Here is a 25,090-nt window from a genome sequence, read left to right on the forward strand (position 1 = left end):
TATTAGACATGTGTTTTTAAACGTTGGGATTGGGGTGTGGCAGTTAGAATGGTAACTGCCATTGGGGCCATCTAGAGCCTAGGGGTCTATGATAATGACTTTAGGCTTTTTATTCCAGATGAGATGGGAAGTCCTGGAGGCTTTGAGCAGAGTGAGAGGGTGTGACCTCTATGTGGTCAGCTTCCTTGGGCTATTATGTCAAGAACAGACTTTGAAGAGTTGGGGGCAAGGTGGGAGCAGGGGGCCATCTCAGGTTGAGAGATGGCTGGGGTGAGTCTGGTTTCTGGATTTACTTTGCAGGTAAAGCCGGCAGCATTAGCCATCTGCCCGGAGGGCCCTTCCCAGCCCGGAGTTTCTTCAGCATCCACAGCTCAGCCCCTTCTGGCTCCCCAGGGCTCCGCCTCCAGGCTCCCACACCAAGCCTCTCAAGTCCTCAGAGTCTAGCCTTAGTCCCTTCTGCTTGGAGGCAGGCGGGGAGGTCTCAGCTGGAGGAACTGAGGAGCCAGGCTGGGGTGGGGTGGGGACAGCTGGGCTCTCCGGAACACCGGCTCCACTGTGTGCCTTGGCTCTGATGTTGGGACCCCCAGTGGAGGCGTGAGAGACGCCAGATGAGCGTGGGTGGTTCCCAGCTGCCTCCTGCGTGAGGACCCGGGGGCTGGGAGAGACTCACTGCTCAGCCCCCACCCCAGGGCCCTCCAGTGGCAAGCTCCCTCCTGTTTCCCCACCAGGCGTGGGGGGCCAGCTGTGCTGGGGTCAGGGAGACTGTCCTGCCCTGCCTCACCCCCTCCCCAATCACCCCTTCCTCTCTCTCCTGAGTGGTCTGGATCCTTTAACCTTGGGGGACTCGTTTTATCCCCATCTTGGGCTGCTCAGCTCCCTCTCTGCCTTCTCCCCACTTTCCCATCTCAGTCTCCTGTAGGCTCACCGCCTCAGGGGCTGACTTCTTCCCACCACCAGCACCCCCACCACCAACCACCTTTCTCCTTTGAGGGTGACTCTGGTGCCCTGCCTTCAGGACCCCCAGTCTGCATTCTGTCTCCCCGGTAGATAGGGGTTTTGGAAGGCAAGGCCATGTCTCGCCTCCCCACGAACCCCCTCCTGCCTTTGTCTTTCCCTGCGCCTAAACTGTGTAGAGTGGTTCTGGAGGCAGAGTGTGGACCCTAGTGGGTTCTGCTGCTACTTCCCATCAGCCACCTGCACCTTCCAGGGGGACCAAGAAGCATTGGAAGCCCACCCCCCAACAGCCGAAAAAGGTTCAGGGATCCCCACACTGCACAACACGGCACTTGGTCCAAGCCCTAGTGCCCTAAGATATGGCCATGAAAAGGGGGGCCGAGAGGCAGCCGGGCAGCAGCCCTGGGTCCCTCGCTCTGGACAACCTGGAGCAAGTCTCTTCCCCTTTCTGAGCAGAGAGGTCAGACAGGTGATGTAAGCATGAATGGATGAGGCCTCCTGACCCTGGAAGCCTCTTGTGTGTGGGGCGGTGTCCTTGCGGGTTATACTTAGTCCCTCCTACCTCAGACTGAGGCACCCAGGAGGAGGGAGAGGCAGGGGTGGGGTAGAAGCAGAGGCAGGTAATTGAGAGAGCCAGGCAGTAGCAGGGTCCATGGAAGGGCGAGCAAGTTCCAGGGGAGGGGACTTCCCCAGCATCTGAGGAGGGAGGAGAGGGGCACATAAATCAGGGCCGACTACCCTCCTCTACCACTAACAAGGGAGGGACAGAACTGCTCCTGGGATACCAGAGAGACAGACGCAATATCTCAAGCGCCTACAGTGTGCAGAGCGCTCTGCACATGTCACCTCACTGGATCTGCAGTGATCCCCAGGAATCAATAATGTTAACTGCCATTTTACAGATAGGAAAACTGGGGCTCAGAGAAGTAAAGTCACCTGTCTGAGGTAACACAGCAAGAAAGCAACAGTGTCAGAATTTGAACCCAGGTCTGGCCAGGTGTGGTGGTTCACATCTGTACCCCCAGCACTTTGGGAGGCTGAGGAGGGAGGATCACTTAAGGCCAGAAGTTTGAGGTCAGCCTGGGCAATGTAGCGAGATCCCGTCTCTACAAAAAATGCAAAAATTGGCCAGGCACCGTGGCTCACACCTGTAATCCCAGCACTTTGGGAGGCCGAGGTGGGCAGATCACGAGGTCAGGAGATTGAGATCATCCTGGCTAACATGATGAGACCCTGTCTCTACTAAAAATAGAAAAAAATTTGCCGGGTGTGGTGATGGGTACCTGTAGTCCCAGCTACTCAGGAGGCTGAGGCAGAAGAATGGTGTGAACCCGGGAGGCAGAGCTTGAAGTGAGCCGAGATCACACCACCGCACTCCAGCCTGGGTGACAGAGCGAGACTCCTTCTCAAAAAAAAAAAAAAAGAAAAAAAAAATGCAAAAATTAGTTGGGCATGGTGACAGGCACCTGTAGTCTGAGCTACTTGGGAGGCTAAGGTGGGAGGATTGCTTGAGCCCAGGAATTTTGAGGAATTTGAGCTGTGATTGCACCACTGCACTCCAGCCTGGGCAACGAAGCAAGACCCTGTCTCTAAAAAAAGAAAAAACTAGACCCAGTTCTGTGTGACTCAGGAGCCCAGGCCCTCTCTGGAAACCTCTCAATGAAGTGGGTGAAGGTGGCCCCTCCCCAGCCCCCTCAGATGCCCAGCCACCCTACCCCCCACCCCCCATCCCCCACCTTGTTGCCTCTTTGGTCCCAAACGGTTTGGAAAATCCTGACGGGAGCAGATGGTGGGACAGATGGAGGGAAAAGCATTTCGGGGCTGAATTACACAAACAAACATTGAAAAAGTGATTAAAACCCCAAGCCACCCCTTTCCAAAAGGCCCTGCCCACCCCAGCCTAGAGCACAGTGGACTCTGAGGTGGGGGCCTGGGGGTCTCCGAATACCCTGCATCTCAGCCCCAGCATCCCATCTTCTGCCCGGCCCCCTCTCTGCCAGGGACCACCCCCGGACCAAAGCCTAGGGCGGCAGAGCTGCCAGGAGCACAGCCCGGGAGGGGGAGGGGGTGGGCCTGGCTGTTCCCAAGGGAGCTGGGCCCTGAGGAACAGCATGCTGGGGCAAGGGGTGGGAAAGTCCTGGGAGCTGGAACTGCAGACCCAAAGTCAGGGATGGGGTGTGAGGTTCTGGGGGCCCTCAAGCAAAGTCCCTCACTTTATATGTGGGGCCCAGGTCACACAGCAGCGTTACCCGCCCCACGGTGGAGCGGGACAAGGCCCTTGACCTCTGGAAGCTTCAGTTGGTTCCCTGGTCTGTAAATGGAAACAATAATAATAGCACTGGAAGGGCTGCTGTGAGGATTAAGAGGGAGGGAGCCTGCGAGGTGCCTGGCGTAGCGCCTGCGCCCAGTCAGTGCCCAGCTAATGTTGGCTGTCAGTACTCACAGGGCTCCGCGTGGCTTCTAGGCAACCCCTGGTGTTGGGAGACCAGGAAGGCTGGGGCTGCTTGAGATGGCCCTTCTCCAAACAGAAGTTTGGGCTTGAAGATCCTGCTGGCAGAACCCCTGAGACTGCTGAGCTCTGCAAGATGGAGATGGCTGCAATGGGTCCCCAAGAAGAGCCCCGACTCCTGGGTAAAAGCACTGAGCTGCATGCCAAGTCCAGTGTCAGGGAGCCCAAGAGATAGAGAAAGTGCTGCATCTTAGCTGGTTCCTCAATATGAGAGTACAGATTTCCCAGGGTGACAGATCCAGGTTCAAATCCTGGCATGGCCTTTTTTCTTTTGGGGAAAGTTGGCAAAAACAACCCCTCTGGTCCATTTTCTGTAAAACCTGCCTTGCTGGCCACTTCCGGGACCTGCTGCCAGAAGCCCGCAGACACCCTGATGTAAGCCTGCCAATGGTCACCCCATCACCTTCTCCCTCAGCCTGTCCTGCCCTTGGGTGCCCTCCACCCACCAAAGGAGGCCGAGGCCCCACCCCATCTGGGACCCCTCCCTTTTCCTCACTCCTACACCTGCTTTCTTCCATTGTGGCAGAGGAGGTCTCAGACCTGCCCTCTTCTCCCCAGTGCCACTCACTTCCTGGTCATATCTGCCCAGTATTACGGCTCTGGCCTTCCCACAGCTTCCCTGCTCTGATCAATTTCTCTAAATCTGATTACCTTCCTCCCTGCTTAATAACTTTCCATGCTCCCCACTGCCTACCAGAGACTCTCTGAGACAAGCCTGAACTCTCCCCTCCCACCCCAGCTCTTCTCCCTCCATCTTCCTTTCCCCTAATAATGTCCCACCAGCCCAGCAACCCCTGCCCCAGATGACCAGGATCTTCCCCACACCAGATGAAGGGGCTCCGTGACCGTCTCCCAACCCTAATCTCTCCCATATGGGAGTTGGCTTTGGTGGATGGGTGAAGTAATGCCAGCATCTGGGGTCACATCCAGGCCACACTTGCCCAGGAGAGTAATCGCTTTTCCTTTTGCTGGTGAAAGCAGCTCATAGCTGGAAGGGCCTCAGGTGTTGACCAGAGAGGGACAGTGACTTGCCTGAGATCACCCAGCCAGGCCTGCCCTGTTTCTGCTCCCCTCAATCAGAACTGGCCCCTTCAGAGCCTCTATAATCAAAACATTGAGATCTTTCTTCCACAGGTCCATTGCTGGGGAACTCAATCCTGCCACTTCTCTTGGTCTAGCTTGGACGGGACCATTTGAAAATCATTCCTGGGTTATGGCAAAGGGACCAGTCACTTCTTAGAAGTGGAGCGGAGGGCAGGAGGCTGAGTCTTCACTTGCAACTTTATATTCCCTTCTGTCTGAATGTATTAAAACCTGGATATGGAGGATATTTGAGACTTGAGTCAAAATTAAGATTTTTTTTTTTTTTTTTTTTTTTTTGAGATGGAGTCTCGCTCTGTCACCCAGGCTGGAGTGCAGTGGCTTGATCTCAGCTCTCTGTAAGCTCTGCCTCCGGGGTTCCCGCCATTCTTCTGCCTCAGCCTCCCGAGTAACTGGGACTACAGGCACCCGCCATCACGCCCGGCTAATTTTTTTTTTTTTTTTTAATAGAGACGGGGTTTCACCGTGTTAGCCAGGATGGTCTCAATCTCCTAACCTCGTGATCCGCCCGCCTCGGCCTCCCAAAGTGTTGGGATTACAGGCGTGAGCCACTGCACCCGGCCAATTTTTTTTTTTTTTTTTGGCATGGAGTCTGGCACTGTTGCCCGGGCTGGAGCCCAGTGACGCGATCTCAGCTCACTGCAACCTCCGCCTTCCAGATTCAAGTGATTCTCCTGCCTCAGCCTCCCAAATAGCTGGGATTACAGGCATGCGCCACCATGCCTGGCTTTTTAGTTTTTGTTTGTTTGTTGAGATGGAGTTTTGCTCTTGTTGCCCAGGCTGGAGATGGTGTGGTCTCGGCTCACTGCAACCTCTGCCTCCCAGGTTCAAGCGATTCTCCTGCCTCAGCCTCCTGATTATCTGGGATTACAGGCATGCGCCACCACGCCTGGCTAATTTTGTACTTTGAGTAGAGACAGTGTTTCTCCATGTTGGTCAGGCTAGTCTCAAACTCCTGACCTCAGGTGATCCGCCCGCCTCGGCCTCCCAAAGTGCTGGGATTACAGGTGTGAGCCACCATGCCTGGCCTAATTTTTTGTATTTTTAATAGAGACGGGGTTTCACTGTGATGGCCAGGCAGGTCTCAATCGCCTGACCTCGTGATCCACCCGCCTTGGCCTCCCAAAGTGTTGGGATTACAGGCGTGAGCCACCAAGCCCAGCCCAAAATTAAGAGTTTAAAAGAAGCTTCCTGGGGTCAGGCACAGTGGCTCACGCCTGTAATCCCAGCACTTTGGGAGGCCGAGGAGGGCAGATCATGAGGTCAGGAGATCGAGACCGTCCTGGCTAACACGGTGAAACCCCATCTCTATTAAAAATACAAAAAATTAGCCAGGCCTGGTGGCGGGCGCCTGCAGTCCCAGCTACTCAGGAGGCTGAGGCAGGAGAATGGCGTGAACCTGGGAGGCGGAGCTTGCAGTGAGCCGAGATTGCACCACTGCACTCCAGCCTGGGTGACAGAGCGAAACTCCATCTCAAAAAAAAAAGAAAAAAAGAAACATCCTGGTGGGCATGGTGGCTCATGCCTGTAATCCCAGCACTTGGGGAGGCCGAGGCAGGAGGATTGCTGGAGTCCAGGAGTTTGAGACCAGCCTGGGCAACATGGTAAGACCCCATCTCCACAAAAAAAAATTTGTTAATTAGCTGGGTGTGGAATCAGGAGGCTGAGTCAAGAGGATTGTTGAGCCCAGGAAGTGGAGGTTGCAGTGAGCGAGACCCTGTCTCTAAATAAATAAGTGAAATAAAAATTTTAAAAAGTGCCCCCTAAACTGGGATCTGCCTCCCAGAAGCCTTCCAGCAGCCCAGCTCTGCTTGGGTGGTCCAGGCTGAACGCCGCATTCAGTGCCTATAGCCCTGGGGGATTCTCCTCCCAGCCTGCTCCTGATAACCCAAAAAAGTGGTGGGAATTCCCAGCGACCCGTGTGGTGTGGCTCTGGGAGCGGAGGGACTGTGCATGTAGCTGAGCCCTGCCTCCCTTGCAGAGCTGCTGTGGGAACCTACAAGACACTGTGGAGGGTAGTGCACATGAAGGAGGCTGCTCCGTGACACTTCCGGGCTCCGGGATACACATTCACACAGCCTTGCCGGCAGGTGCCCTAGTGAGAGGAAAGGTCACACCCCAGCTCTAGACTGCTGCTGGCACCCGTTACCTCCCTGAGACTATGCATAGGGTTAGAGCCAGAGGCAAACTAGAACCTAGCTCTGCCTCTGAGCTCTTTCCAGTGGGCCAGGCTTCCTTGGAGGAGTGAGGAGACTTCCCAGAGGGTCCAGGGGTACCCAGAGTTCCAGAACCCCACCCCAGAGGCCGAGGTTGCCCTATGCCAGGAACCCTGTGCTCCCAATTTGTCTCCCTCCCTGGGAAGACCAGGCCAGCTCTCATTCCTGGCACCTTAGGATCTCCTGGAGGCTGAGGATTGCCTCATTGTTTCCATAGTAACAGTGAACAGCAGGGCCTCCTGAATCACTACAGGGAGACTGCACTGGTACCTGCAAGTATGCATTTGCCCTGGGAATGCCTGGGATGGGGGCAGCCTTTGGTGCATGCACACAAGCATATGCACACCTTTGCACACATGCACACCCAGTGCACACCCTTTCCTCCTCCCAAACACACGCACACCCTTGCAAATGCAGGCATCGGCATGGAGCTTCAAGCCCTGGCCTGCTGACCCAGAAGTGGGTCAGAACGTCATCCTGCCTGACATAACCCACTCCCACAGCCACCCTGGCCCACTCAGATGCAGAGAGCATCTCGGGGAAATGAGGGACTTGCGCTTTATAATAATACCCACTGCAACATTTATAGATACTTAGCACGTGCCAGGTCCTGCGCTTTCCTCTTCACATGTAACAGCTCCTGTGTTCTCCACAACACCACTCTGGGATGGATGCCAGGAGGGTGAACATGCTCAGAGAGGCAGAGTGATTTGCCAGAGGTCACACTGTAGTGCGGGGCTGAGCCAGTGTGTGAGCCCAAACTGTTTGGCTCCAAGCCTTGGACTCTTGCCTTCCTCACCAGACCCCTTGATGCCAGACCCACAAGCACTCACCCTGGGGCCCACAAACACAGATGGGCGTGCCTGGCAGTAGGTGGGACCAGAGTCAACTAGAATGCCAGGATTCCTGGGCTTGTCACTCTGGGCCATCATATTCCCTCTTCAGCCTCCAGCCATTCCTGTGTCAGAGGTATGAGGGGAGGTTTAGACAACACAGGGATTTTTTCTTCCACTTATTTCTTCTCAGTGTGCAGAAAAGGAACTTTGAGCAGCAAGAACAAGACTCACTGAGAATCTCCTGCCTAGGAAGCCACCCAGGTTCCCTTCCCTTCTGGCAAAGGGAGAAGTCCAGCAGCTGGATCTGGCCTCCAGCCTTCTCTGAGACCTCTCATGCAGACTTTTAACAAAGGGGCCGGAGGCCAGAGGCTGGGCCAGCTGGGTCACCCTGAGCAGGGAGTTGGGTGGGCCAGATGGGGGGATGGCTTCCAGGAGGCAGTTTTCAGGAAAAGGATGGTCTGGCAGTGTTGCCAGGAAGGCAGCGATGCCCCTCACTAGAGGCATCCGGGTTGGTAGAGACTGGATACACCTGGTGAGGAAATTTGAGACAAGCAATGACCAAGTCCCTGCAACATCCTCGTCGTCATCTTTGTCATCATCATAGCTACCACTGATTGGACACCCTTTGTGTCAGGCACTTCAAGCTATGATACAACTGGCCGGGCGCGGTGGCTCACGCCTGTAATCCCAGCACTTTGGGAGGCCGAGGCGGGCGGATCACGAGGTCAGGAGATCAAGACCATCCTGGCTAACACGGTGAAACCCCGTCTCTACTAAAAATACAAAAAATTAGCTGGGTGTGATGGCGGGCACCTGTAGTCCCAGCTATTCGGGAGGCTGAGGCAGGAGAATGGAGTGAACCTGGGAGGCAGAGCTTGCAGTGAGCCGAGATTGTGCCACTGCACTCCAGCCTGGATACAACTTCCACTACTGCTAATAAAAATGGCAGCTACTAGGAACTCAGCGCTTATGTGGTTGATCTTCATTGACTCCTCACAGAATCCTGTGAGGCAGGCACTATTGTTAGACCCATTTATAGATAGGGAAACTGAGGCTCAGAGCGATTCAGAGACATGTTTACAAGCAGGGGCAGCAAGATGCAGGCTCTACCTGGCTGCTGCGTCTGTGGTCGGCTCACCTGGGAGTTGGCCTCCTGAGACCTAAGCAGCAGGCAAGGCAGCCTCTGCCAGGTGGGGTCTCCTCCTCGGACTGTTCCTGCACTGGGGCAACGCGGGCTTCACGGTGGCTGAGGTGGCGCCCTCTGCTGGCTGTGCCCAGGCTGTGCAGAGCCACGAGGGAGGCCCTCCGTGGACTTGAGTTGTGGGAGGTGAACTGACCCTGGAGCCTCAGGGTCAGACCTTCACTGCAGATGGCAGCCATTCGCCAGTGAGAACAGATGCCAAGGTCACTCCGGCAGTCTGGGGCTGAGCTGAGGAGTGAATGTAAAGGCAGTCTTCACTCCCAGGCTTTTGTCCTTCTACCCCTCCCTTGTCTTCCCCTAGCTGCCTCCACCTCCTTCCTTCCAGTCTGGGCCCCTAAAATAGGGCCTCTGTCCCACTGTTTTTGAGGAATCTGGGTGACTGGTGTGCAGCTGATAATCTGCCTCCAAAGGCAAAGCCAGGGTCCAGGGTTTGGGGCCTAGAGCTGCCACTGACTGGCTTTGTGATACTGGGGGAGATTCTCAATCTCTCTGAGTGCTGTTGGATGGCAGCCTTCCTGTGTAGACTCTGAAGAACTGAAGAGATTTGAGGAGGTCTCCTTTACCTGATTAGAAGGCTCTATTCCACCACTCCTCCTCCTCCCTCCCCTCCCCTTCCTCCTCCTCCTCTCCATCCTCCTCCCTCTTTCTTTCTCTCTGCCTCTTCTCCTCCCCTGACCAGAGGAGGCATTTTAGGCTCAGAAAGCTGGAATTACTTGGCCGTATGTCACCCAGCCAGGGGTTTCTGGCTTCAGAATCTGGACTTTGGAGGGCTGACCTCTGCCCTGCTTCCTTTTCATCTCCTCCTATATGTCTGATCCATCAGCTCCTCCTACAAAAAAGAAAAACATCCAAAATCCTCCATCAACTTCTCTGTCGCCTGCCACCAACCGGGCCAACACCGCATCCTTTCTGGCTGTGAGACCGCAGCACCCTCCTTGCTTCCTCACAGGGCACCTGGCCCCCCACTCCTGTTCTCTGCCATCCAGCCTGCACACTGGAGTGGGCAAAGTGAGCCTTTTAAAATGCAAATCACATCCCATCTCATCTCCCCTCGAAGCTTCCCATTGTGAATGGGATCAACCTAACCTCCCTTCCACACCTGGAGGCCATGTGCTATCCAATCCCACCTGCCCTCACTGCCTCCTTCTTGCTTATAAAGTTCCAGACTCACCGGCTTCTTTCTGTTTCCCCAACATGCCAAGCTTGCTCCTGCCCCAGGGCCTTGGCACATGCTGTACTGGGGCCGGATCTCCCGTCCTGTGCTGTGTGCTACTGCTTCCTTTGCCTTCAGGTGTCAGTTCAGATGACTCCCCCTCAACCCAAACCACGTAATGTCACCCCACCCAGACACTCTCCACCACATGGCTTCCTTGTTTTCATAGCCACTCTCGGTCTCCAAAGATATTTTATTTGGTCAGCAGCTCACTTGTTTATTGCTTATCTCTCCCCCTGGAATATGAGATTCACATGGAGCAGGGACCCTGTTGTCTTGGTCACAGCTGTGATGCTGCTGGCACTTAGTAGGTGCTCAATAAATGTTTGTTGAATAAATAAAGCCCTTCCTAGCCCCAGCTACTCTTGCAAGCTTGGAACAATCTTTCCAATCTAGTTCTACTTTTCCTGCTCCCAGTGTCACAGCTCAGAGCCTATAGCAAATGCCCACATAAACATGCTGCCTCTCCTGCTTTCCCTCCACAGAAACACTCTGCTTTTCCAGACCTCAGAGCTAATGATTCCTCTTTCCCTCTGCCTCTTTCCTCTCACTTGGCTAATTTCCACCTGGCTGTCAGTACTTATTAAGCTCAAGCATCACCTCTTCCCAGAAGCCCTTCCTGCTTTCCTCTCAAGTTAATTACCTTTTCTGTCCCTGGAGGCCCCAGGTGCCTCCTATTCCAGAAGGCAGTCCCCTCTTTGTATTTTAAGAGCATCTCTCTCCTTTTCCCCAACCATAAGGACTCTTTAAGGACTAGGACCAGTCTGGTTCATCACTATGTCCTCAGCACCACCAGCACTCAGGAAATACTAAACTGGCCTGACTTCATCATTGCCATGATGGGAATTTTGAGGATTAGAGAGGCTAGATCAGTGTCTCCCAGTTGTATGACCCATGGCAAGCCCCTTCTTCTCTTCAAGCCTTAGTTTCCTCATCTGTAAAATGGGTATAATTCCAACTCCTCTGAGGATTCAAAGAGGCTTCCCTTATGGACATAATGTGTCAGCACGGGTAAAGTGTTGGGTGAGTGAGGGGTCCCTTGTCTTGGCCCTGGGCTTAGTGACTGCCTCTGTGAGCAATAAGTCCCCTTGAGCCCTTCAGGGAAGCAGATTGATGTGATGTCCTGTGGTGAGCCCTGAGCCCTGGATCCTTGTCCTCAGAGGTCCTTAGAGGTAAGGGGAGGTGGTAGGCAGACTGGATCAAGCTCTCAACTTGCAGCCACATAATTTAATTTGAGACATGTCTCTATAGTTCACTGGCTGTGTGACACAGGGCAAGTCCCCTTACCTCTCTGATCCTCAGCTTCCTGATGTGGAGTGGAAGCTAATGACACATACCAGCCTAAGACTCAAAATAACATGGATTAAGGCTGGGCGCAGTGGCTCACACCTGTAATCCCAGCACTTTAGGAGGCCGAGGCGGGTGGATCACCTGAGATCAGGAGTTCGAGACCAGCCTGGCCAACATGATGAAACCCTGTCTCTACTAAAAATACAAAAATTAACCAGGCGTGGTGGTGGCTACCTGTAGTCCCAGCTACTCGGGAGGCTGAGGCAGGACAATCGCTTGAACCTGGGAAGTGGAGATTGCAGTGAGCCAAGATCACGCCACTGCACTCCAACCTGGGCAGAAGAGCAAAACTCCGTCTTAAAATAAAATAAAATAAAATAGGCCAGGCGCGGTGGCTCACACCTGTAATCCCAGCACTTTGGGAGGCCGAGGCGGGCGGATCACAAGGTCAGGAGATCAAGACCATCCTGGCTAACACTGTGAAACCCTGTCTCTACTAAAAATACAAAAATTTAATCAGGCGTGGTGGCGGGCACCTGTAGTCCCAGCTACTTGGGAGGCTGAGGTAGGAGAATGGCGTGAGCCTGGGAGGCGGAGCTTGCAGTGAGCCGAGATTGTGCCACTGCACTCCAGCCTGGGCGACAGAGCGAGACTCCGTCTAAATAAAATAAAATAATAATATGGATAAAGTAGGTGCTCAATTATTATATCCCCAAAGCAACTCCTGACCTCCTGATTCTTCCTGTGATTTGCAGGGCAGGTGAAGGGGTGTCTAGCGACCACCCTTGACTGGGGCCATGACCATCCTAGGCTATGAATAGGAACCTTCTTATTCTAAATGGGTACCTGGACTGGCTTGGGTACCTGCAGCCTGAGTTAGGTGCTGAGACTGGACATGCAGGAGGGTCCCAATGCTGGTGACTCCATTAGGTGTCAATGTGTAAGTGACCAGCCAGCCCTCAAGGGTATGTCTGTGGAGTCCTCCACATGAAGCCCAGTGAGTGCAACTTGGGAGGACAGAGGCCAACCCTTAGTCCCTACCTAGATCCTCATTTATGGTTTCATTCATTCTTTCACTGCTGTGTTTCCAGAATATTATACAGGGCCTGGTCCATAATAGGTGCTCAATAAACATACGATGGAAGAATGATTTTTTTCCATACAGTCAACAATCATTTAATGAGCCCCTACTGCATTGTAAGCCTTGTGCTAAGGGATGGGATACATAAAGTGGCTGGGTTTTTTGAGACAGAGTCTTTCTCTGTTGCCCAGGCTGGAGTGCAGTGGCACAATCTCAGCTCACTGCAACCTCTGCATCCCGGGTTCAAATGCTTCTCATGCCTCAGCCTCCCGAGTAGCTGGGATTACAGGTGTGCACCACCATGCCCGGCTAATTTTGTGTTTTTAGTAGAGATGGGGTTTCACCATGTTGGCCAGGCTGGTCTCGAACTCCTGACCTCAGGCGATCCACCCACCTCGGCCTCCCACAGTGCTGGGATTACAGGCGTGAGCCAGCGCCCCAGCCTGCAGTGGCTACTTCTGAGAGCTCCCTCCCAAGCTCACCCAGGGCTCCACTAAATCCTCCCAGCCAGCTCCCACTGGCTGCCAGGTTCCAGGCACCAGGACTTTCCCCAGAATTAAGGCCCAAGCACCCCATGCATCATGAGGCCTGGGAAGGCTGTATCCCCATATCCACAGCTCTCCAAATCCTCCCAGTCCTCCAAGCCCCTTCCTTCTGCCGCCTTCTCTCTCCAGCCCTCAGGCACTGCCATCTCCTCCCTCCCAGCGCCCTACATCTATCCAGGTTTTACCCAAAGTGGCCAGCAGATGGCGCCAAGGCCCCCCTTTCCCCAGCGCTGGACTGGAGGCCAAGATCCCACCAGGACCCTCCCTCCTTTTCTGCCCTGCAGGGACGGGAGTAGATTCTGTGTCCTCTAACTGAACCCTCTTCTTCCTGCTGGTTCCTGCGATGGAGGCCTGAAGAGGCTCCAGTTGCTCCTGCGGGCCTCCTGGATGTCTTCGTCTGATGGATGGGGGGTGGGGGGTCCCTAGGGGCTAAGCTGCAGCTGGTGGGGCGGGGCGGTGCCGGGTGGGGTGGGGCAGGCAGCTGCTGCGGGGAGAGAGAAAGAGAAGATAATAAGGAGAGAGCAAAGAGAAAAGAGAGAGAGAGAGGTGCTCTGGCTCCGGGGCTCCTCTCCCAAACGGGTCGAGGTCCCAGCTGAGGCTCTCCCAGGACAAGGTATGTGGTGGAGGAAATGATGGGGCTGGGCAGTGTCACCCTGCCCAGTGGGGCAGGCCTGGGGGCACTGAGGGGATGGGCAGGAAAATTCTGCTGCTCAACAAGAGCCCCTAAGCTCGCTTCCATCTCACCCCTGCCAAGGTGACCAAGGAGGAACACAGGGCCAGCGAAGGAGTCCTGGGTGGGCATTAGGAGAGGAGGGTTGTCTATCGCTGCTCTTGACCCACTGTGTGAATTTTCACCAAGCTCTTCCCATCGCAAGACCCCACTTCCTTAATGTAAAACCAGGTGGATGGAGAGGTTTCTATGGCAGAACTTTGCAAGATGTCCCCTTTCCAAAGAAAATTAGCCCTTCCAGGGCTTCTTGAAAACCTTTAAGACCCAAAGGAAAGTCCCACTAATGGTGGAATTTCGGATAGTCGTGGGAGGGGGCTCAGGGGTTCTTGTTGAGACAAAAGGCCCTGAGCCCTGGTCCATGCCTCTCCTCCACTTTGTTTCTCTGGCTGGGATGAGGGAGGGGGGCTGCAGCCACTCCCCCTCTCAGAGATGCTCTTAGAGAGATTGCTGCAGACTCTTTTCTGCCTGGGGAGGAGCTGACCCCGGCCAATTCTAGAATCTCAGGAATCTCCGGATGGGTGAAGTCACTCTGGGTGGGGAGACAGTTCAGTTAAGCACAGCTTTGGGAGTCAGATCAGCCTGTGCGCAAATCCTGGCTCTGCTGTGGGTCCCTGGACAAGTCCCTGTCCAAGCTGCAGGATCCTCTTGTGCAAAGTGTGCATAGAGTATGACTTTACAGAGTTGCCCTGAGAATTAAGCCACATAATGCAAAGAAAGCTCAGCATAGTATCTGGCCCCTGGTAGACGCTCATTACTGCCCTCACTATGGGGATGAAAATGAAGGAAAAGGACTGGCCTGGGGTCACAGAGTTGAGTCCAGTGAGTCAGAGCAGCCTCTTCCCAACCCCACTGGAACACGAAGCCCTAGTGTCCACTTAGCACTCTTTGCTTAACCTAGTCTTACTGTGATCTCTCCCCTCTGCTCCCGTCTACCCCAGCTGCATAGGCCTCGGGTCTAGAGTGGAGTGAAGGGATCCCTAGGCCCAGGAATGGGAGGCGCGCTTCGGGGTGGGGGCACAAACGGGCATCTCCGTGGCACTTGCCCTCCCTCTACCCTGGGAAAGGGCAGAAAGCGGCAGCCGAGTCAGGGCTGTGTGCAGGCGAGAGAGTGACCGCGGCGGGAGCGCGGAGAACCCAGCTGGGCTCCCGCTCGGTGAGCGGGTGGGAGCCGCGGGTCCACGAAGCCCGTATCTCCCCTGTAGCGGACCGAATAGGCAGCGGGGGCGGGAGTGAGGGCGCCCTCCGGTCCTCACCCCGCCCCCGCGCCTCTCCCCGCAGCGGGGGCGCCCCGCCCCCCGGGCGCCCGACGTGGACGCGGCCGCCGCCACCGCCGCCGCGCGGGAGTTGCTGTCCGCGGAGCCGACATGCAGGCGGCGCGGGGCGGCGCGGGGCGGCCGGGGCGGCCGGGCCGCGGGCCGGAGCGCGAGCGCGAGCGGCCGCCGGGCGCCGGAGCCACGTCCCCCTGCGCCGCCCCGGGCCTGCCGGCCGGAGGAGCCACCATGCACCCCGGGCCGCCGAGCGCCTGGCCGCCCCGCGCCCGCGCCGCGCTCCGCCTGTGGCTGGGCTGCGTCTGCTTCGCGCTGGTGCAGGCGGGTAAGGGGGCCCGGGGCGGGGGGCCGGCGGGCCGGCGCCGGGGCAGACTCCTCTACCTGGGAGTCCCCTGGTCCTTTCCCTGCCCCCTAGGGATCTCCTGTCTCCGCCGAAACACTGCTCCCCTAACCCAACCCCCAGCATCTCCCTACCTCCTTGACCCCCAGACCTGTCCTTCAGTTTCCTAACCTCCCCTGTCACCTCAGCCCTGGGCTTCTTAGGGTCTTGTGGTCCCCAGTCCCCTAATCCCATTCCCTTAGCCCCAGGTCTTTGCCTCAGCTTCCCTAGCTCCCTTCTTTGGCCCAGGGAGCAGCTGAGGACACCAGTTCTCCCACCTTGGGCCTCTCTCCGTGTCCCCAAGATCTCTCAAAGCCCTGCTGGCCAACTCTGCAGGGGCAGATGGGGTCCCGCTGTGCAGGAGCACGTGTGAAGGGGATGGGGGCTGGCACCTGAGGGCGCAGTGCAGGGCGTGGGGTGGGCCCCAGCACCCGAGCTGGTGCAGTGTCTGACCTGCCCCATGGGGCCGGCACGTCCTTGCCCAGCCTCTCCTACCACTCTGTCTTTGTCCCTCCTGGCTGCCGCTGCCCGGCTCATCTCTCCCTCCGTGGTTCGGGGCGCGCTCTCTCGCATCTGTCTTTCTCAGATGCCCCACTTCTCTGTCCTCTGGTTCTGTGTCTGCCGCCACCTGTCTGTGTCCTGTCTCTCCACCTCCCTCTCCATGTCTGGCTCTGTCTCCCTCAGGTGCTAGGCCCAGCTCCCTGGGCCTCAAGTTCACTCTCTGTGGGGCGAGGGGTACTGCTCAGGCCCAGCTCTGCCCCATGCTGCACCTGCCCCTTGGAAGATAGAGGCTTATGTGACTGCACTGCCCCTCTCCTGGATGGTTTTCCTCACTGACCCCCACTATTCCCATCACTCTCACCCCCACTTACCTCCTGTCTCTTGGAGTGATTCTCTTCCCCTACCTGTTCTCTCCTCTCCACTCTCCATGGAGGGTCACTGCTCTGAGTGACCCCATCTTCTCCTGCCACCTCTCACCTGCCTCTTGGGGCTGGAAGGGAGTGGAGAAGAGGCTCACACAGACTTCCCCAGGCTTCATTCTGCCTGGGCCACCACAATTCTGGGGATACTTCTGTTCTCCTCATTCCCAGCCGAGGGCTCACCCCAGCCTGACACTTCTTGATCTCTGGGTCTTTCTCCTTCGCTCAAGGTCACTCATTGGACAGGGCAGTATTGTTAAAAGAGCACTGGACTGGGAGTCCTTTGGTCTGCTTTTCATCAGCTAACCTTCAGTTTCTGTCCACCTATGTCCCCTCCATGACTCTCTCAACTCTAACCGCCCATCCCTTAGATAGGGCCCCGGCCCAGGCCCATCACTTTGAGCCTTGGACCCCTGGTGGGGCCGGCCTGTGGCCAGCAGGGGCTTCCATCCCAGTCATGAGGAGCCTGGGGCCTCTTGGGCTTGGTTCTTCAACCCACTGAAGAGCTGAGAGCCATGTCACTGGACCCAATTGAGGCCTTAGTTTCTTCCTTCCCCTCCTGCAAGGCCTTCCCCAGGTTTCCCTTTCTTACTTATGAGACAGTGGGTCTGGGCCTCACGACAGGGGATGTTCAGGCTTAGGTGCCTCCCCATCCCCCAGACAGTCCCTCAGCCCCAGTGAACGTCACCGTCAGGCACCTCAAGGCCAACTCTGCAGTGGTGAGCTGGGATGTTCTGGAGGATGAAGTTGTCATCGGATTTGCCATCTCCCAGCAGGTAATGCTCCACTGTCCTCGGGGGGAAGGACACATCGGGATAGTAGTGGCAGATGGGGGTAGGAGTGTGGCAGTGGTGGTGATGGAGAAACAGAAAGGAAATAGGAACTTGGGGCAAGGAAGATGAACAATTTGGACATATGTCTGAAAATTGGGGCCCCATTCAGACATATGTCTGAAAATTCTCTAGAAGAGAATCAGTCAGTGAGGGAGGGTTCGAGAACTTTCAAGTGGAACACAGAAATTAAGGGCATGGTTTTGATCTCGGAGACATCTGCGTTTAGGACCTAGCTCCAGTGCTTACTAGATACGTGGCCTTGGGCAACTTCCCTAACCTCTCTGAACCTGTTTCCTTCCCTGTAAAATGGAGATATTGATAGCGGAGGTGATGGAATGAAGATTGTATATGTAAAGGCTTTGTCACCACTGGGAGGTGGGCAGGAGCGGGGCTGGTCACCGAGTGTTGACAGCAGTGACCGGCGCTTGTCTGCAGAAGAAGGATGTGCGGATGCTGCGCTTCATCCAGGAGGTGAACACCACCACCCGCTCGTGTGCCCTCTGGGACCTGGAGGAGGATACGGAGTACATAGTGCATGTGCAGGCCATCTCCATTCAGGGCCAAAGCCCAGCCAGTGAGCCTGTGCTCTTCAAGACCCCGCGTGAGGCTGAGAAGATGGCCTCCAAGAACAAAGGCAGGCCTGGGTCACTGTTAAGAGGGATGGGGTGGGGTGAGGGGTGGTCAGGACCAGACCAGTGGGTGGCTTGAGGAAAGCTCTGTCTCCTTCCCCTTACCCCCTGCTGGCAAGTAAAGCAGTACCTGAGAGAGAGAGGGTTCACACTAGTCCCCAACAAGATGCTGGGCATATAAACTCCCTTTAGACTCGGTCCTATCACTGCCACCCCAATTAGCCATCAGTGCATTCTGGAATGTACATTAGATGTGTGGGCACCTGTAGAAATCAGCACTGTTGTCTTGGGCTTGGCCCTAGAGGAGTGGCTGAGGGAGGAAAGGAGCACTGGACCTAGTGTCTCTCCCGACAGATGAGGTAACCATGAAAGAGATGGGGAGGAACCAACAGCTGCGGACAGGCGAGGTGCTGATCATTGTCGTGGTCCTCTTCATGTGGGCAGGTGAGTCTGGTCCCCGGGCCCTTTTTCTTCCCTCAGCCTCTGAGAAATGGAAAACTCTGACCAGCCCCTTCTCTCATGAATACAAAAGGTAAGGGGTTTGGACATCTCTAAGATGAAAAGTCTCCAAGTCCTGCCAACGACAGTTCTGGGAACCAGATCTGACCCCTCCTCTACCTCACTCTTCACCAAAAAACCAGCATATTGTTAGCTGCCTTATAGGATTAAATGAGTACTTGCCTTTGCCCTCCCTCAGAAGAGGTTCAGCTTCTTGGGGCTGGACACTTCCACAGGCCCTTTACCTCTGGTAATGGCCACAGCCCTTTTTTCCTCTTCTGGGGTGCTGTGCCTCCAAGGGGTCCAGGCCTGGGAAGCTCAGGGGAAGTCATTGCCTGGCCTTGGGACATTCTCCTAACCTACTTACCCTTCTAGACCCAGGCATCATGGCTGCAAGACAGCCACGGTAAAAACTCCCTCAATCCGTCCATTAGAATGGCCCTCCTGCTTCTACACCCCCACGGCATACTGTTCACTCCTCTCTTTAGCCTTTCATATGTTAAGTTAGTTGGGCTCTTGTCTCTTTCCTTTACCTGTGGTCTGTGAGCTCCCTGAGAATGAAGACCAAGCTTTCTGTTTGTTTTGTTTTGTTTTTTGAGACCCAGGTTGGAGTGCAGTGGTGCAATCACAGCTCACTGCAGACTTGACCTCTTGGGCTCAAGTGATCGTCATGCCTTAGCCTCCTGAGTAGCTGGGACTACAGACATGTGCCACCATGCCTGGCTAAATTTTTATTTTTTGTAGAGATGGGATCTTGCCTTGCTATGTTGCCCAGGCTGGTAAAGGCCAAGTTTAATTCATCTTTGTACTCAATTCAACCAGCATTTACTGAACAATCACTCTAGCCCAAACAGTAGTGCTACAATCATGACTAAGAAGACCCCTGTGCCTGCAAAGAACTGTCTGGGCGAAGTTAGGCCCGAACTTACTTCTTTTCTTCTCGTTTACTCTTGTAAATTTTTCTTTTTCATTTTCTTGGGCTGAATTTAACTATAATCCAATGTGATGAATGCTATGATAGTATCGTGTAGGAGAGCAGAGGGAATAACTGTGGGTTAGAAATCAGGAAAAACACAGACGAGATAACATGGGAATTGAGCTTTGAAGGATAAATAGGAGTTCACCAGGCAGCCAAAAGAAGAATAGTGTTCAGGGCATGGTATGTTCAAGAAATAAAGTAAGTTCAGTTTGGTTCAGGGCAGCTGCAGTCCAAGAGAGAAGGTGGAACGTGGGGGAGTAAAGGATGGCGAGGCTGTAGACTGGAGTCTTTTGAGGGATTTGAATACTATGCTAAAGCTTTATTAGCATGGTGGTTGAAAAGGCAGGCTGTATTGTAGAAGCATTTGGAAAAAAATGTTCCTTAGGCACACAGAATAACAGGCACTTGGAAAAATGAGGCAAAAACAAAGGGTTGTACAAAAGAGGAGGTTTGCTTATGGTGCGTTATTAGATTTGGCACAGACAGTATTTATATAATCATAACAATATAAACATAGTGAATTAACCCAAAATTGTGATGTAATTTTGTTAGGATAATAGGGAGGGAAGTAGAGGAAGTTGTGATGCTTTATCTGCCCTGGTTGGAAGTCAACAGATTTCTAAAATAGATCAAGAAATAACATTCTAAATATAGAGGTAAAATTGGGAAAACACCTAGAAGGACTGGAGTTGGCTGCCTTAATACTGTCTGACTTTCAAAAAACATTCTGTTCATGTATTATTAGTTTGATAAAACTAAGCATTTAACAGACTGCAGGCCCTGGAGTTTATGTCCTAGTTCTGCCACTGTGTGACCTTGAGTTAAGTTAGTGAAACTCTCTCTATATCAGTGTCCTCACTTGTACCCTGGGAATGATAATAATAGGTATCCTCACAGAGTTGTGAGGATTAAGTGAGATAGAATATGTCAGGGCACAGCACAGGGCCTGGCACAAGCTCAACAAATGCTATTATTGTTTCTATTTTCCCCTCAAGGAAAACCAGAGCTGTTAAGAGATTTTGTTTGTTTGTTTGTTTTTCTCTGAGACAGAGTCTCACTCTGTTGCCCAGGCTGGAGTGCAGTGCTGTGATCTCGGCTCACTGCAACCTCTGCCTCCCAGGTTCAAGCTATTCTCCTGCCTCAGCCTCCTGAGTAGCTGGGATTACAGGCACCTGCCACCATGCCCAACTAATTTTTTGTGTGTTTAGTAGACGGGGTTTCACCGTGTTGGCCAGGCTGGTCTCTATTTCCTGACCTCGTGATCCGCCCACCTTAGCTTCCCAAAGTGCTGGGATTGCCGGGCACTGTGGCTCATGCCTGTAATCTCAGCACTTTGGGAGGCCAAGGTGAGTGGATCACCTGAGGTCGGGAGTTTGAGACCAGTCTGACCAACATGGAGGAACCCTATCTCTACTAAAAATACAAAATTAGCCAGGCGTGGTGGTTCATGCCTGTAATCCCAGTTACTTTGGAGGCTGAAGCAGGAGAATCACTTGAACCTGGAAGGCGGAGGTTGCAGTGAGCCGAGATGGCGCCATTGCACTCCAGCCTGGGCAACAAGAGTGAAACTCCATCTCAAAATAAAAAACAAAACCAAAGTGCTGGGATTACAGGCGTGAGCCACCGCGCCTGGCCGTTGTCAGAGGTTTAAAGGAAAGGAGGGGAGGAGATATGATCAGACGCATATTGTAGGAAGATCAGCCTAGCAGCAGTGAAAGGGGTGGCTCATGAGGGCACAGGTGAAAACAGGAGCCAGAGGGCAGAGGGAGGGTGCTACAGTAGTGCAGGTGAGGCACAATCAGGAGAGACCACTGGCAAGCACTAGTGGGAAAGAAGCAGGGGAGGCAGGAACCCAGGCCCTGGCCTCTGACTGCTCACTTGTCCCCCTCAGGTGTCATCGCCCTCTTCTGCCGCCAGTATGACATCATCAAGGACAATGAACCCAATAACAACAAGGAAAAAACCAAGAGTGCATCAGAAACCAGCACACCAGAGCACCAGGGCGGGGGGCTTCTCCGCAGCAAGGTGAGGGCAAGACCTGGGCCTGGGTGGGCCACCCTGTGCCTTGTGCTCTGGTAATCCCTGGACTGAAGAGGGGGTCAGCTCAGGGCCTGGCATGGCGACAGCTGGGCAGAGCCAGACTTGGCTGCTGCCTGTGTGACACAGGGACACTGCAAGTTGATTTTGGATCCTCTCCTTTTGCAGGGTGCCAGGGGCCAGTGGTGATTTTGGAAAAAAAAAAAAAAAAAAAAAAAGCAGTGAATGGGGAGGGCAGAATTCTTGGTTGGCGTGGGACAACAGGAATGGGGTGTCTGGCTCATTCCTGCTCCTGCTGTGCCTTGTGACCTTGGGCAGGTGCTTTACTGCTGTACCTTCATTTCCTCTTCTGTAAAACAGATATGAAAACCTTTTCAGTGCTTGCCCTGAGCAGCTAAGAAGACAGACAGTAGAGAATGTGAGAGGATCTCATGATCTCATGGTTCTGATGATGATTATCCAACAAACATCTGGCCCTCTCTACATCTCCTCTTCCCTCCATCTCCTTGTACCCTCTGGCTTACTGTCCTCTCTCTGGAGCACTTTCCTGAAGCCTTTTATTAACCCCCATCTCCAGAAGCACCTCAACAATGTCAGTGGCTGAGGCTGCACTCAGAGGGATGACTGCTGGGGGTAAACTGGGTGCCAGGGGCCATGGGCCCAGGACCCAGTCTTGGCCATTCAGTTGAGTGAGGCTGAAGGCTGGGTTTGAAAAGGCAGAAAGACAAGACATCCAGGCAGGGCTTCTCTTTTCTTTCCACAAGGGACAAGAGCCTGGCTTATTTAGGCTGCAGCCCTGCTGCTCCTCCCTTCCTTCTTCTGTCCTCTGTTTCCAGCCTTGCAAGAAGTCTATTCAATTAGTCCTGGCCGCTTCTCTCATTTTTTTCCTCCCAGTTTCCAAACAAGCCCTCAGTGAACATCATTGAAGCGTGACTGCCTGTCTGCAGAGAGAAGGATTCCATTTTTCTTCTCAGCTGGTCCCCGGGCCCACGGGCACAGGGAGCAGGACGACTGCAGCAGCAGGGAGGCACAGCTAGCTGCAGTTTTCTTTTCTCCTTGCCCTAGTCAGATGAAGGAGGCTGAACTACAAACCCAAATTCTGCAAAAAAAAATAAAATAAAATAAAATAAAAATAAGCCACCAAACTAAAAGGCCTGGCCCCATTCTGGAAAAGGCAAAGCTGCATGAGACACAGCCTTCTGCCTCCTCGCCTCTCCTGGACTGGCTTCCTCTTTGAGAAAATGCACAAAGCCCTGGGAGATGACAAGCACGAGGACTGACGCAAGCTGTGTCTTTCAGACCAAGGAACATCAGAGAAGCTGTGGGGCTGCCTGCCATGCAGGATCATGGCTGCCATCAAGCCTTTTCTGGATCCAGCCATCAAGGACATGTTTGTGGTGTGATACACACCTTTGCAAGTGTGTAAGATGTTACCTGGTTTGTCTCTTTTGGAAAACAAAAATCAGAAGGCCGCACTCTAGAGGGCAGAGAGATTCCCCCGAAGACTGAGCTGGTTGCCTGCATCCTCTATCTTCTTTGACCCTTATGACTGTAAGATCATCAGTTTGGGATCTTAGGAAGACCTGGAAGGTACTGGTCTAATTTATTTAGGAAGTATCTCTTGGAATTTGAGAAATGCTAGCTTGGACAACTGAAAAGTCACATCACATCTGGCATTCTGGGGGTTACTAAAACACCCCTTCTGGAGTGGAAGCTGCTGGAAGGCAGGCCTGAGCCATTCACCACAGACAGGAAGAGCAGCCCTGGCTATCACCACTGGCCTCTGGGGTCTTCATATCTTGCCATCTCATCCAGGGTTCTGTGAAAGTTACCCAGGGTCCTCATGTCCTTCCTTAGAGCCTGAGTGGTGTGAGGTGACAGGTCTCTCTCCCCACTGCCCCTTTCTGGCTTAAAAAAATGGTGCTTGATGAGGGAAGGTAGACTCTTCCCTAGGACTGACGAGTTATGGCTGCCAGATACCTGCATGGGAAGAGGTGGACCTCTGCATCTTCCACTGGCGGCCAAGGATGGGTGTGGGTGAACCACACCTAGCACAAGCCTGGTACTCAGTAAATATTTGTTGAAATGAGTAAGAGCATCGGTCCCCAAGCCAGAGCGCCAGAAGCCATCACCCAATGACCGCCCCTTCCTTCCGGTCTACAAGAGCTCTCAAGGCTGGGTCTGCCACCACTCTGCTTTGCCCAAGTGTGGCAGCACTGGGGAGGAGAGACAGGATAAAGGGCAGATGTCAGCAATACTAAGGGCTTCCTCATGGGAGGGCATGAGGCTCCACTCATTGTCTTGTGACTTCCATCCCTGCTGAATGGGGCTGCAAGGCCAAGGCTCCTTAGGGGAGAGGTCCTTACCTCTGATCCACTTAGAGCAATAACCACTTTTTAAATGTAAAATAAAAAGACAAATGAAAAGGCACATCCTTGTCTTCTGGTAAATGCCCAAATGTTGCCCTCTTTTTCTGGCAATTGGCAGCAAGTCAGGATGTGTGGAGGAGGGAGTCAGTTCTCTCTCTCCATTTTGGCCTGCAGCTTCTTAGGGACATGCCTGCCAGCCAAGCTGGAGTTGGAAGGGAAATCTCAAACAGATGGGGGTGCACGTGTAGGAGAAGAAAATAGCTGCTCCATCATCCTATGACTGAGGCTCCCCCAAACCAAGCTTGGGCTGCCTCACTAGATAGGTATGCAGGCTGGTACTCAGTTTTTAAAACAAAGGGTTTTCCCCACTGGATGGGGCTGGGTGCTTTTCCTGGCCAAAGGAATGCAATTCTTGTTTCTCCCTAGGGTAAGGAAGGAGTGAAGGGGAATAGCAAAAGCTGCTTTCTGCAGCTCAGTATTCACAGCCTGCTGTTCTAGGCTGTTAAAGGAACACCATTATGATCCCAACAGCAGACTGAAAGAGTAATGATGATATTAGCCAAGGAGCAAAAACCAGTAAATGGGGCACCTCGAACATATCCTGTCCAGAGCCAGGAAGAGCTTGGAGAGAAAATGTCCGGTGAGCAGGGCTTGGAGTTGACTTTTAGAAGGTTCTGAAAGCAGAGGGAAAAAAGGTTTTAGAGGCTGCACAGCAAAGTAGGAAACTGAGTTGCACACCAAACTCTAAGCCAAACCTCAAAGAGGTATTTCCTAGGCCCTCTGTACCCATCTAGTGCCAAATGATGGAAAAGCCCCGAAGTCAGCACTAGGTATAGTATAGTCAGTGGGGCTCAGGGAGCTCTGCTAATGGGGGTTTCCTGTCTTCAACTTAATCTGTGCCTGTGGTACATCATAAAGGGTATGACAGAAAAAGAGGTAACACTCTTGGCTTAGATAAAACTCCATTACCTTTAATTACCTCCCTAAACTCCCAATTGTGTAACAATTGAGCCTTCCCTGAATCACTGTAGTTGCAAAGTCGAATCCTACACAGCTAGACTTGGGATGTGATCCTTTCACCACCATCACTAGATCCACGGACATTTTCTCATAACTGTGGAAAGGCACAGGCAGGTCTCTGAGACCAAGAGACCTCACTTGCAGACTACAGCAGGCCTGTGGGAGAAATGTTGGTCTGAGAAGCAGGAGACCCTGCCTTGTAATCACCTAACACCTCAGGCAAGTTAATTCTCTGAGGTTAGGTCTTGGTGTCCTTATCTGCCAAAAACAGAGAATTTAGAAGATTCCCAGACTCTACCTACTTCCTACAATAGGAGCCAAGGTGCATCCTCCTAGGAGCATGAGGGAAACCTCAGGGTCTGAGGGGAGGAAGATAGACTGGTGAGTGTTTCTATGAGGCAAGAGTCCTTTTCTCCTCCTACTCTTGTCCCCTAGTTTTTCAGAATGGGCCTTCTCAAGAATCCATTTTTAAGAGTTTTGGT

General features: G+C 53.6%; 1 protein-coding gene across 3 annotated transcripts; it reads left to right on the top strand.

Moving 5' to 3' along the window:
* Window positions 1-15,017: 15,017 nt before the first annotated feature.
* FNDC5 (fibronectin type III domain containing 5) lies at window positions 15,018-23,649 on the top strand. 3 transcript variants are annotated; one of them, XM_007979552.3, is made up of 6 exons: window positions 15,018-15,269; window positions 16,904-17,019; window positions 17,512-17,710; window positions 18,060-18,149; window positions 21,074-21,207; window positions 21,580-23,649. In XM_007979552.3, the coding sequence occupies exons 1-6, from the start codon at window positions 15,041-15,043 to the stop codon at window positions 21,583-21,585; spliced, it is 774 nt and encodes a 257-aa protein (XP_007977743.1). In that variant the 5' UTR covers window positions 15,018-15,040; the 3' UTR covers window positions 21,586-23,649. The 3 variants fall into 3 exon arrangements, with proteins under 3 accessions (XP_007977743.1, XP_007977742.1, XP_037852460.1); XM_007979551.3 differs by having other exon boundaries at window positions 22,114-23,649; XM_037996532.2 differs by having other exon boundaries at window positions 21,074-23,649.
* Window positions 23,650-25,090: the final 1,441 nt, after the last annotated feature.

The sequence above is a fragment of the Chlorocebus sabaeus genome, chromosome 20 (assembly GCF_047675955.1).
Source record: "Chlorocebus sabaeus isolate Y175 chromosome 20, mChlSab1.0.hap1, whole genome shotgun sequence".
Classification (NCBI taxonomy): domain Eukaryota; kingdom Metazoa; phylum Chordata; class Mammalia; order Primates; family Cercopithecidae; genus Chlorocebus; species Chlorocebus sabaeus.